Here is a 14,723-nt window from a genome sequence, read left to right on the forward strand (position 1 = left end):
TTCATGTCAGAGCCCACCACAGACTCCTTTTTAATTGACATTACATGGCTGTCCCAGCATAAATATTTTTCACCTATTCTCAGGATAGTTTAGAAATGTTTAGTTGGTCTGGGATCAACAATTACTAGAGGAGGGTCACAAGTCCTGTTCCTCTCCGCACCTGCACAATACAGTGGAGTCTGAATGAAGTGGCTGAGCACACGGTTGCTTCTATAGCTTTATATAGTTTGAATAGAGCTGAAAACCACATTCTCGACGGCCACTACATACTCCTACTCATCATGAGTAAGGATGAACAAAGGGCTAGTTATTGGTGTGGTCGCGGTGATCTAACAATGCACACAAGGTTTCATTTCTGGCGAGTTTTTCTGGGCAAAGCTGATTCAGGAAAATACTGGCTGTCTTTTTCCTGAACCCTTGTGCCATTTTTGTGTCGGTTCTGCCTCCTGTGTGTTTTTTTGTGTTGTTGAAACTATGAATAGCTTCCAAAGAAATATCATACTTCTTGTAAATGCTTCATGATTTCCCAACAGTCACACTTTTGGTGATTTCTGGTGTTTCTGTTTACAACAAAGGATGCTCTAGGTGTGCGGTTTTTTCATGTTCTATATGGGGAAAAAAGTCCTTTAAATTGATGAAGCCCCAAACCCTCAATGGGAAGGAATCCTTAATTTGGTTAGTATTCACTGCTAGACATCAATCCATACTAAATTATGAATCATTTCATTATGTAAAATTCCTCAAGCTTCAGTCAAGTTAAGATGGAAAAAAAAAAAATACCAAAAAAAAAAAAATGCCAAAAATTACAAGCAAAAATATAATCAGATGTAATTTTTATTGTTCTGCCAATCAAATAATTAGCACTTACACATATACATCAAAATGTATAAATATTTTAAAATAAATTCAAGTTTGGACAAAAAAAAATATATTTCATGTCAAATAATAGGCAGGTTAAATCAGAAGAAAATACATATTCTGCTGTGCGTTACTCATACAGATGATCATGTTACAGGGTTATTACAGTGTATGCAAATTTAGTTTTAGGGCTAAAGTTTACACAAATGTTTTTGGTATTTTTTGACATTTTTGGAGTGTGGTCTTAAACAAAAGCTACATGTCACATTAGTGTTATGTGAATCTACACGATTTCAGCAGTTTCAAGTCATCCATTTTCAGAATACAGGCTGCATATACAGCAGTGTATCGCTTGTGAATAGCAACTTGGAGCAATCTGCCATCAATACAGTACAGTGTAGAATAGAAACCACATAAAAAATAAATTTAAATAAAAGTCATAAAGAGATGAGAAAAATAGAAAGCATCAAAAAGCATAAAAATATACTATAACAGAAAAAGGTACCAAAACATGTTCGCATATCCATACTGTACATAATAATACACTGTGCAATTTCAAAGTGTGATAGTCTGACGCTTCAGAACGAAACAAATCAAAAACAGAAAATCAGAGAAGAGCAATTTTGATAAAAAAAAATAATAATAGTGTAATGTTTATATTAGTTTAGATCTGACTTACTGAAGATTTTGCCATTTCCACTAAGGCACTACACTCATCAGAGCCCTTTTTGTCAATCAAAATAATTATATGACCACTAGTTAAAGGGAGTCTGTCACCACAGAATGACTGTTCAAACCAAGCACAGGCGCTCAACAACTTTATTCTAGATTAAAAGAAATATGTTAAGGCTACTTTACATGCTACGACATCGCTAGCGATCTCATTAGCAATGTGAAATTCTAGATAGCAAGTGCGATCTTTCGAGATCGCACATAGGTTATTTTACGCATGTGCGATCTCGAAAGATCGCACTTGTGATCTAGTATTTCACATCGCTAATGAGATCGCTAGCGATGTCGTAGCATGTAAAGTAGCCTTTACTACTAAATGTATATACCGTAGGTTTTTTGTTTTAGCCTGAAAGATATAAATTTCTCTTGCCATATTCTGGGATCCATAACACTAATTTTTCAACTTGGGGCAGAACTTAATAGATGTACAAAGTCCACAGACCTGGGAGTCTTAAGGCCCCGTTACACGCAACGACATCACTAACGAGATGTTGCTGGGGTCACAGAATTCGTGACGCACATCCGGCCTAGTTAGCGACGTCGTTGCGTGTGACACGTACGAGCGACCGCTAACGATCACAAATACTCACCACATCGTAGATCATTGACACGTTGTTCATTTTCAAAATGTCGTTGATCTTCTGGGACGCAGATTGTTCGTCGTTCCTGAGGCAGCACACATCGCTACGTGTGACACCCCAGGAACGACGAACAACAGCGTTCCTGCGTCCTCCGGCAACGAGGTGGGAGTGACCTTCATGCAGCTGCTCTCCGCCCCTCCGCTTCAATTGGACGCCTGCTGTGACGCCGCAGGAACCTCCCCCTTAGAAAAGAGGCTGTTCGCCGGCCACAGCGTTGTCATTAGGCAGGTAAGTACGTGTGACGCGCACTACCGATTTTGTCCGCCATTGGCATCGATTTGCCCGTGACGCACAAATGACGGGGGCGGGTGCGATCGCTAGCAATGTCACAACGTGTAAAGCGTCCTTTAACTAACCACCCATAACAATCCATCAGTGCTTCACAACTGTAGATCACACTGCGGGGGTGTGACAAATGTACTGCCCCCTCCCCAGTCAAATCAGTTAAATATTGCAGTTGCTATTAGCCAGAGCTCACTTGGCCATATTTCGCAGTCTGTGTATGGACCGCAGCAGTGCCCACACGGATAGTAGGTTTCCCAAGCTGAAGTTACAGCCTAATTAACTCATATGAAATTGTAAATTTGGGTTAACAGACAAAGTTAATCCAAGCGTTGCAGTCTACATAGAGACCATAAAATATGCTGTTGTGAACCCTGCTTTAAAGGGTATCGGTCAACAAGTTTTTGTTATGTAATCTGAGAGCAGCATAATATACAGTAAGAAAATCTGATTCCAGCAATGTATCAATTACTGGACTGCTGGGTGCAGTTTTGATAAAATCTGTGTTTTCTCTCTTGAAGATGTAGAAACAGTAGTCAGAATGCTGAGTTATGTATAACCCTGCCCACAACACTGATTGGCAACTTCCCACGTCCACTGCTAATAGGGTTGGGGGTCACACAGTTTAGTCTAACTGGGCTGCACGTAAGACCCAGTCTCCTGCTCATAAAACACTGATTGTATTAAAACTACAACACAGCTTATTAAGTAACAAAATCCAAAATCAGGGTTTGTTGTGGTATATTATAATGCTCTGAGATTAAATAGCAACCTGCTAATAGATTCCCATTAAAATACTGCCATAAGAGTGAATTTGGCTGTTTAAACACAGCCAGCACCCAAAGTTTATGCAATGGCCTCAGCTCAGCCTTCCTTCTACACTTCCTGAGCATGTGACATAATTGTACATGACATGTTGCCTAAGAGTTGAAGGCTAGCTTTGGATATATAGTTTATGTCTGGTAGGATTCCATTAATCTTTGCATCACTGGTGGGCACTATAAATTACATTTTCCTCTGGAGGTGGTAGAAGCTGTTGAACACATAAATTAAATGCATGTATTCCAGCAGAGTCTGGATAAACCAAATACAGTATTGGGTTGCTGAAACTGACATAAAACTTTGAAGTGGTTCCATATCAGCTGCATGGTTCTTATAATAATGTCTACCATGGCACATAATATGGGCAGGTAGAATAATGATACTTACCCGGCAGTATACATCAAATTGCTACATCAGGAATACCTACAAGTAATAACTTTCTATTCAATAAGATATTTCCAATAATAATTATTTAGATCAAGGTTAATAGGAAATATTGTATATGCCTATTTGCCAACGGCATTTTCTCAGGAGATTTTGTTTTTACTGTAGTATAAGATTTATCATTACTGATCAATAAAAATGTTGAAGCAAGATCTACCTCCCTTGTGCTCATAGACAGACCTTCCACGGGTCCGCTCATCTCCAGTTCTCTCTTCTCTTTGAACACTGATACAGAGCCTGTGTAAAGCCCGCTTTCACGCTGCAATGTATCTTACAATGTGTCGGCGGGGTCACGTCGTAAGTGACACACATCCTGCATTGTAAGGTACATTATAGAGTGTGACAGGTACGTGCGATTGCGATTGAACGGTAAAACGTTCATCGCATACACATCGTACCTTTCTCTAGAATTGCACGTCAGATTGTTCATCGTACCTGAGGTAGCACACATCGCAGTGTGTGACACCCCGGGAACGATGAACAGATCTTACCAGCGTCCTGCGGCTCCCGGCCCGCAATGCGGAAGGAAGGAGGTGGGCGGGATGTTTACGTCCCGCTCAACTCCGCCCCTCCGCTTCTATTGGCCGGCTGCCGCAAGACGTCGATGTGACGCCGAACGTCCCTCCCACTCCAGGAAGTGGACATTCGCCGCCCACATCGAGGTCGTATGGACGGGTAAGTACGTGTGACGGGGGTTACTCGTTTGTGCGGCACGTTCAACAAATTGAACGTGCCACACATACGATGGGGGCGTTGCAAATCGCATACTATATCGTATGCGAAATTGCAACGTGTAAAGCAGTCTTTAGTCACTCACACTCCTTTGTAGACTGCCTTGAGTGCTCTCCTGTATATCTAGACTGATACAATATAGCCTGTGAGATCTGCCCACCATGAAGAATTGGATGCTTTTCTACCTCTCCATACTTTCATCTGCCATATACAACATCCTCCTGGCTCTGCTGGTATCAATAAAGCTGGTCATACAAATTGAATTGAGACCACAGTTACAGGGCAATTTTAGTGACAACACGTCTTGTGTGCCCAAAGTTCGCTAGGTGTCATTGCTACATCACAGCACAATACAAAATTAATGGAGTCATATTGCAATGTCAAGTGTACAGCAACTAGCAAGTTGCAAAAAAAACAAACAAAAAAAAAACAACAAAAAACCTGACATGGATGGACTTCTTGCAACTTGCTTGTCACAATACTCTGTGCTGCAGCCAAAGTTGAAATTTACCCTCTGTCTAAATGGAACCTGTCAGGAGATCCATGCTGTCCGAACTGAGGACAGTCTGACTGCACAATTGCAGCCAGATTATTGGGTGAAACACTCTGGTGCTTCAGAGAACATATACATTGAAGATCCGGTTGGAGGCTACAGCTGGAGAACAGACTAGTTAAGCTCCGCCCCCAGCCGACTCTTCCCAGCACAGGAGTGAGTGATTGACAGGTCTCTCCCTATGTACAAGTGCGGAAGTGACCTGGCAATGATCTGCAGCGGTGCAGGGAAAAACCAGTAGATAACGGACCAGTCTAGTATCTGGCTGTGGTCCCAGGCCAGATCTCCAAAGTACATTTGTTCAGAAATGCCTGAATGTTTCAGAGAATAATATACTTGGCTCCAATCGTGAAGAAAGGCCGCCATTTACGCTGATTGTGGTTTTGATGTAACAGCTTCCCTTTAATTTTTGCTCATTCTGAGCCTTTCAGTCAATAGGGATGACCCACTTCAGGATTAATTCTTTGTATAGGTCTGCATAAACAGACAGCCATCAGTCGCTGAATAGGACCTCCAGTGGACTGAAAATCACAGAATGAGCAAAGATTTAAGTAATGAAAACACAGGTTATGCTGATTACCTACCCTTGCCCCCACAAAACTATATAGCAATCCCCTCAGCACTTTCTGCTCTCTCTATATTATGCTGTCTGCAGACTGGACTGCAACTTCCAATATGGCAAATTCTCTTTCAATTTAGGAATAGCAAAAAAAAAAAAAAAAAAAGTGCAAGGGTGTCTATAGTTTTTAAATGATCTACGATCCTCTATCACGTCAATATCTAATTAAAAGTAATAGCATTTGTATTTCATAAAAATCTCAGTCATTTTAAATTCAAATATTTTTTTTCTAACCATGTGGTGTTATATATAATCTAATATTCTTGTGATCACTGTACATTCAAGTAAAAGATTATCATTTTGGCTATTTTATTGTCTATTTTTCTGATAAGAAAAAAAAATAACTAGCATCTGATAAAATTACAGTATAACATACCAAATAAGAACTGCAATAAGACAACTTACACAAAGCGTATAACAGCCCATAGTGTAAAATGCTCCTGTTAAGGTGCCATTACATCTTTAAAATGGAATCTGTCAGCAGGATCTGAGAGCTGATGTAGTCAAAGAGATTCTGAATCCAAAGATGTATCACTTAGATTCCAGACTGCAGAGATTTTGACACAATCAAAGTTTTTAGATTAACAATTCAGTAGAGCTCAAAGAGCTGCCCTCACACACAACAGGCTCTGTGCCTTGACAACTGCCCTCCTGCTGGCTGGTCACAGAAGTGCTAAACTACTAGTGCTAAAACAAACATTTGTGATAAGAGACGCATTGCTGAATTCTTTGTGTTAACCCTCACAGCATGCTGTCTTCAGATTACATAACAAAAATCTGCTGACAAAATCCCTTTAATAGCTGCTGGATAATGGTTGCGGAGCTGATAACTTCCCCTGGACTATCCCACATACATGCACACTAGATTTGACAGTTGTGTTGTCTGTATAGAGGGGTTAATCTTGCTGCTGGACAGATAACCATTCTGAGAACAAAGAAATGGATGTTAAAATCTAACTTACACATTTCTGCTTCCCCCAAGCATCTCTCATTACGGGAGAAATGGCACAAAATTACAGGCGAAATGGCATAAAAATATGACTGTCGGCTAGTCCTATTTAAATTGTTAGGGTGACCAACTTTATGACAGATTCCCTGCAACTATCATTACTTACACAAAGACTAATTGTCTTATCTTTTACATGTCTTGGAAAATGAAGATAAAATCTGGAAGTAAATCTGATTTCATCCAATGTCTGTATGGGATGGATAAATTACAAAATTGTGCACAACGCAGTAAGGTTTGTTAATTATTCTAACACATTTTGCAAACAGTATCATAAAATTAGACTACTGACCTACAATGTCATATATCCCTATTCAACACAGGAGCCACTTTATCTTCTGACACTAACCAGATTACGTGTCCCTTTCAGTTACCGGTGTCCACTTTGGCTGTTAACACTATCCTGGCTGTGATGGAACAAGTCAGCATTGTGAATTAATACTAATGAATTACCTATTGAGATATACATAATAAATATATTGCTAAGAATATCCATAGCCCGGCTTTAAACACTGCAGCATTAATTCACTTTAGAGATGAGTTCTTGGTGATTGCACTCAATGGAGCTCTTATATGCTCCATTTTATATTTCCATATTTTATTACAGATACTATGTAAGTGAAGATACATATGGTATTTCCAGCTGTATACGTAAAACACAATAACACTGGCCATTTTGGTACCCTAGGTGACATCAGAATAAAATGCATAAATATAAATATCAGGGTAATGACTGGTAGATGTGGACATTATATTGCAGTATAAAACAGCGGGGATATACATCCATCTTTAAGAACATAAGAGTTCTATAATATAAATGTAAGATAATGGTCCTGAGAATGCTATGCAGTCTTAGTGAGGACAGACACTTCAGAAGAAATGTCACCTCGCATAAAGTGATGTAGTGTGCATTATATATATATATATTTATTATTTGGCACTAATTCTGGCTTCTGTCTCCATCTCTCCAGTACTGCTCTGTCTGCATTTCAGTAAGTCGGGATAAGGTACGCTGGAACGCAAACACTTCCTCTTCACCTGTAAACATGGACAATCCTCCTGATGAATCCTAAGGAAAGCAAAGATGGAAACAAATTGGTTAGCTTTACGTAAGAGATGACGATCAGTCACTCAAGTCTTACAGGTCTTAACTGTTCTACCAACGTCTGTCACTCCTGGCTTTCCCAATAACATATTGTCTATTGAGGAGAATGTAAATTGATTAAAACTAAAGGTACCGTCACACATAACGAGATCGCTAGCGAGATCGCTGCTGAGTCACGGTTTTGGTGACGCAGTAGCAATCCCGTTAGCGATCTCGTTATGTGTGACACCTACCAGCGATCAGGCCCCTGCTGTGAGATCGCTAGTCGTTGCAGAATGGTCCAGGCCATTTTCTTCAAAGGCGATGTCCTGCTGGGCAGGACACATCGCTGTTTGACGCTGTGTGACAGGGTCACAGTGACTGCTGAGATCGTTATACAGGTCGCTACTGCGACCTGTATCGTTACTGTGTCGTTGGTAAGGCCTGACTGTGTGACATCTCACCTGCGACCTCCCAGCGACTTACCAGCGATCCCTATCAGGTCTCATCGTTTTCGGGATCGCTGGTAAGTCGTTGTGTGCGACTGGGCCTTAACACTCAGTTAGGTGGACACCCAAATTAAAAAACGTCTAACGCGTTTCGAGCCTAGAGTGGCTCTTAATCCTAGACATGTAATGCCCGAGTAACACACAATAAATGCAAATACAAGTGATCACTCCCCCAGTTAGGTGGAAACGACATATCCGTTAAAACACAAGCACAGATTTAAGTGATTGCATTATAATGAAGCAATGCAATAGTAAGAGGACATACAATACATCACATGAATTACTTTAATTAATCCTCAATGAACATTAACCTATATTTGTTAAGATAACAACAGCATCAGAATGAAATAATGCATTAAACGGTCATATAACTGATAATAAACTTTCAGCAATTAATATGCAAAATAGGATATGTAAGGATTTAGTACATCGTCTGTCACGTGATAAAATCTTAAAATCTTTTGAATCAAAAAAATTAAATATAAGATTGACATGATAATATAGAAATAGAAATTCGAGCACTGCGATGCCTTGATGCACCTTGATCCTTTTGTATGATCACGCTGGTGATGTTAGTTCTTTTCATGTCAATGCGATTGAGCAGATCCCGTCTCCCAGGAGGGGAGGTGACCGCATGCGAATATTGTGTAACAGGGAGGCCAAATGGATTCTGGCATATGACTTTTGCATACCGAAGGGCATGAACATCAGGAGTGCCCTCATGTATAACTATTAATAAGGTATGTTGAGTGCCGCATATGATATGGTATCATTTTCAAATTTCTGTGCATTGTATGCTGCATGTTACATTTATGCCGTGCTGCAGCATGCGCAGTGCTTGAAATCTTAAGAGGGCTTTACACGGTAGCGATATCGGTGACGATATCGCTATCGTGCGAACCCGCCCCCTCGTTTGTGCGTCACGGGCATATTGCTGCCCGTCGCGCACAAAATCGTGCTACCAAGTCACACGGCTTACCTGCCCTGCGACGTCGCTCTGGCCGGCGATCCGCCTCCTTTCTAAGGGGGTGGGTCGTGCGGCCTCACAGCGACGTCACACGGCAGCCGTCCAATAGAAGCGGAGGGGCGGAGATGAGCGGGACGTAAACATCCCGCCCACCTCCTTCCGTCCGCATTGCCGGTGGAGGCAGGTTCCTTGCTCCTGCGGTGTCACACACAGCGATGTGTACTGCCACAGGAACGACGAACAACATCGCTAATTAGAAATAAACGATTTTTGGTTTTAGGACGAGCTCTCCACGGCAAACGATTTGTGCCGCTTTTGTGATCGTTTTAGATCGCACAAAACTGTTACACGCTACGATATCTTTAATGATGCCGGATGTGCGTTACTAACGACGTGACCCCGACGATAAAACATTACCGATATCGTAGCGTGTAAAGCCCCCTTAAATCCTTACATACCCTATTTTGCATATTAATTGCTGAAAGTTTATAATCGGTTATATGACCGTTTAATGCATTATTTCATTCTGATGCTGTTGTTATCTTACCACAAATAGGTAACTGTTCATTGAGGATAAATTGAAGTAATTCATGTGACACGTAATTGTGAGATAATTTGTAATTTAGACCCTTAGGGTTTCCTTTGTATATTTATATAGATATTTTTTAAAAAATGTTTTCGAAACCAATAAAAATTAAGATTTTAGGAGTATTTTTTCTGTGATTAGTAATTCATGTGATGTATTGCATGTCCTCTTACTATTGCATTGCTGCATTATAATGCAATCACTTAAATCTGTGCTTGCGTTTTAACGGATATGTCATTTCCACCTAACTGGGGGAGTGATCACTTGTATTTGCATTTATTGTGTGTTACTCGAGCATTACATGTCTAGGATTAAGAGCCACTCTAGGCTCTAAACGCGTAAGACGTTTTTTAATTTGGATGTCTACCTAACTGAGTGTTAGTTTTAATGAATTTGCAATAAAATGGATTTTTAAATTTTAAATTATTCTATACTTGGACGTGATGCTGGAAAATAATTCCTCCAAACTACCTTGCTGTTTGCCTCCATGAACACGGAGCCCATCTCCTTGCACCGTCCCTGAATGAGGAACCAGGTGATTCAACAATTGGGTGAGCTGAAAACTTTTTCTACGTATTATTGCTTGAGCAGGATGTAAGTCTACCTAAAACTCTACATTTTTTGTATTTAGGGAGCTTGTGCTTTCTATCCACCTTCTATTGCCATTTTAAACCACTTCCAGACATTGGATATACTAGGTCTTTGTGTATGATGATCACTCAGGACCTAAGCCTGTATTATTCCCGGCAGATGATTGCTGTGTTACACAGACAGCAGCATGGGCTGATCTGTGCCTGCTTTTGTTCACCTCTTAAATCCTGCTATCAATCTCTGAGAGGGTCATTTAAAGCATGTTGTTCAGGGAGGCATGCCATTCTTCACTCCCAGTGTGACGTGATCTCGAGCTGTCGATGGATTGTCATGAAAGTCTGGGGCCTGCTAAATAAAGCCATGTTTGCTATGATGGTGCTCTGGTGAAGACCAGCCTCTGGCTGGACCTTATAAGACACTGTCATTTTTTTTACTATAAACTGTAGTATATAGTATTAGCGATCACACAGACAATAACAGCTTCAAGTCCTGTAAGGAGGCTAAAAAATAAAGAATTTAAAAAAAATAAAAAAAGAAGAATGTGAAATACACCCCGCATTAAAAAAAAAAAGTAATAAAAAAAGATGTCATGCGTATGTCAAGCTGCAAATCAGAAGAGGCGCTGGGCATTCTGCCACGTAGGAGATGGTTTACAGGGCTCCCTTCTTGTAGCCATGGGCTCCTAAAGTAGCCACTAAACAGAAGTCCTGTGAATTGATTCGCTCATCTCTCAACTACAACAATGTATAGCTGGAACCAATTAATCCCCAGTTTATTAGAGGCGTGAACACAAAGAGAGGAGAGTGTAGTAATGGTTTCCAGCTAAAAAACGTTGCTTTGTCGTCGGCAGATGGGCTCACATATTTTGATCATGTGTGTGCAAAATACTTCAAATTGTACGTGTTTAGCAATAGTGTGTTGTGATGTGTTGTATGCCATTTGTAAATATACACATTTGTATTGCAGCCACAGACTAGTTTCATCTGTATATTAACTTAATTTTATAAGTGGTACTGACCAATCTCTAGATTTTTCTACATGACGCATAGGGAGAAAGTCAGTTTCCATTCTTGTCGTGCATCCTAACCATCCATCTTTCCCAGATCATTTTTAATTAGAACATATTATAGCTGGATCCTCTTCTTCTCTTATTCAGTTCAGGTATAAAGAGAGGTGACTTTGTATAGTGGACAGTCCAAACTAAATACATCTCTTTGTTCCTTGCAAATGAGTTCACACACTGATCTAAGTGTTGCATACACATGAAGGTGTCAGTACACCCTCTCCAAATCAGCAGGAAAGAGTTGGCATGATTGCAGTAAGAGAAATCCTCATAATACACATCATGTTATAAATTAACAGCCATAATAGCCCACCATAAATGCCACATTAGTAGCGGATATTGTGGTAGGATTGGTGTCCACCTACTTGACTAATTTCCAGGTCATCAAGGAGTATTCTAGACTCTACATCCACCGCATCTTCAAGTTTTTGCATAAACAAGCTTTGCAAAGGTGTTTCTGCAGAGCACACAACACGCACCTCAAAACAAAATTAAAAATATTCCATTAGTAAGTTTTAAACTTTTTTTTTTCTACCAATTTCATTACAGATTCTCCAAGTGAATGATAGCTTTCAAATACCACAAATATTCTGGGAATATAATAAAGGGGAAGAGCTGAATTGTCCTTTAGAGGTAGAAGAGACATTTCAAATACAAATACAACTATTACAAGGAGATCAGAAGAAGGGAATAAACACAGAGCTGGACTACTGAATGGGTAAAAGGGCTCATGCCCATGACAGTACTGGAAGAATTACTTCTAGGGTAGGATATGATGGAACATTTTTTACAACATGCTGAAAGCGTACATAGGCTTTACCAGGAATAAAATGTGCCCAAGAGCTGTCTCTTTGGCATAAATTGAGGTGGTATTGTTTGGCATAGCTATTTTTTCACTGTAATGAAAATTCACCTATACAAATGACTAAAGTAAGGTGTCCCGGCTGGCTGGCAGTCCAGAGGTAGCGAGTGTTAGAAAATCCCAGAGATTGGCAGCACATGTTGTTATCTGACAGTTCCGTTTCTGCAGCAGCGGAGTCTATAACCCTGGAAAACTGTCAGTTTTTCCTCTCAATTGCTGACCTCTGACTTCCTTTTTAAACCACACCCTGGGGTGGTTTGGATGCGGTTTATAGTTGTTTCTGGCTGTGGTCTGCAGCAGTCGTCTCCTCTTGTTGTTCCAGAGACTTCTGTGGTAGCTGCTCCTAAGAGAAGCGTTTTCCTTTTGCCATCTACCTCGGCTGAGGTGGTAGCATTTGTGTTTCCACTGTAGTGTTTCTTTTCATCTACCTTAGCGTTAGTGGTGTTGACAAGCGCTCATACCTGCCATCCTTACTTAGGGCCCAGATCAGGGTTTGCCTAGGGTGTTGTATTTCTACTCGGCAACTGGTGCGGAACCTGTATAGGGTTTGTGAGGGCAGTGAGGGTGAGGTGCAAGTTGTTGTCAGGGGTCACCACTTCCCCCTTTCCCTAGCGATAGGGCATTCATTCCTTTAGTATTGCACTATACGGCTGGTATAGCTTCTATCCCCGGCGTGACATAATATAGCAGTAAGGAAAATGCTACAACTAAAATGCTGGAACAAAAGGAAAAGCACAACCAAGACTCATATCACACTACAAATGACACTTTTTCCATGGCGCATGTGATCGGTATTTTATGTAGTTAGTTATGTAAGCATATCCAATCACTATGACAATCATCAATGTATGTATTATTCAGTGCTTTATAAATAGATGCTGCTTTAAAATTCCATTTTGTTATGTTTTCTTTGTCAGGCACAAGGTTAAATGACATTTCAACATCTGTACTATTTCAGGAAAAGCAATATCTTAAAAATCAGTGTGCAATTACAAAAATGAAAATAGAAGGACACTGACACTGGTGGCAAAAGTTTCTAACATTGCACATTGGCAGCCATGTATTGTAAATACACAGAACAATCCTCCTGAAATATTAAAACTGCTCACACTATGTACTGATATGTTAATAAGATATTATATGCTTGTGTAAGGTATAGAGTACAAGATATGTGAGTGACAGCCATGATACAACCATTATGATTGTAGGAGAAGGAGGAGAAAAGGGGGAAGCTCTTCATAGGGCAAGCATCTTTGTGATAAGGTGCTAGGATATCCGGTACCCTAAGAGATCAACTGTCACCTTGTGATGTTAGGTTTAAAGCTTTAGAGCACAACACCTGTGTAAGCCTATCCCTCAGCTGGAGCTGCCGCAGATGACCCCTGCTACTACTTCAGCTTGGTCTGTCGGTGGAAGTATGATGTGTGAGAAAAAAAAAATATGTAGCATTCAGTGTTCTGCTCCTGTATATTAGTTAGAATATTCAGTACTATAGTTTTTTTTTTTTTTTATAGAACTGTAGTACTTTGATCTGATAAAATGTGTACCCATTTGTAAATCGCATTGATTCTTAAGCCAGAAGCATTTATCATGCAATGATAAATGGTCCTGACAAAGGGATCAGTATGTCCCAAAAGCTGTTACGGTCCTGTAGTACTCAATATTCATCTAATATACAGGAGCAGCGCGGCATGTAGAATGCTACATTTTTCTTCTTGAATACAACCATTAATTTTCAGGTACATCCTGATCAATAATAAAATATACAGCGAGACAGAGATATAGTTATATATACATATATGCTCAAATGTAATCACCAATGTTAGCGTCAATAAATACTTCAGAAGGAGTAGATTGGTAGAAAAAGAAGTTTTTCCTTGATGAACTTGGTAAAAAAAAATCAATGTGTTTTAATAACAAGTTTAAGGTACATTAAAAATACATATATTTTTTAATCTATATACAAGTACAACACGTTTCGGCTGAAATAGCCTTCATCAGGTACATGCAGATTTAAGACTGCAAGTATTTATTCACTTATATAGCAACATTAATTCCACAGAACTTTACATACATCAGCAAAACTATCTCCATTGGGGCTCACAATCTAAAATCACTATCAGTATGTCTTTGCAGTGTGGGAGGCAACCAGAGAACCCGGAGAAAACCAACAAAAATACGAGGAGAACATTCAAACTCCTTGCAGATGTTGGCAGAGCTCCAGCTCTTCAAGACTGCAGTGCTAACCATTGAGCCACCATGCTGCCCCTGATGAAAGCTATTTCAGCCGAAACGTATTGCACTTGTATATTAATTAAAAAAAATATATATTTTTAATCTACCGCAAATTTGTTATTAACCCCTTCAGCCCA

General features: G+C 40.0%; 1 protein-coding gene across 1 annotated transcript in view; it reads right to left on the reverse strand.

The window, feature by feature from the left end:
- Positions 1-864: 864 nt before the first annotated feature.
- The window catches only part of AFG1L (AFG1 like ATPase), a 172,858-nt gene continuing 158,999 nt past the window's right edge, over positions 865-14,723 (reverse strand). The window contains exons 12-13 of the mRNA XM_075340067.1: positions 11,855-11,968; positions 865-7,758 (exon numbers count right to left, since the gene is read on the reverse strand). Of these exons, the coding sequence (XP_075196182.1) occupies positions 7,630-7,758; positions 11,855-11,968 (243 nt within the window). The 3' untranslated portion in view covers positions 865-7,629. The remainder of the gene's footprint in view (positions 7,759-11,854; positions 11,969-14,723) is intronic.

This window comes from Anomaloglossus baeobatrachus, chromosome 3 (assembly GCF_048569485.1).
Source record: "Anomaloglossus baeobatrachus isolate aAnoBae1 chromosome 3, aAnoBae1.hap1, whole genome shotgun sequence".
In the NCBI taxonomy this organism is placed as follows: domain Eukaryota; kingdom Metazoa; phylum Chordata; class Amphibia; order Anura; family Aromobatidae; genus Anomaloglossus; species Anomaloglossus baeobatrachus.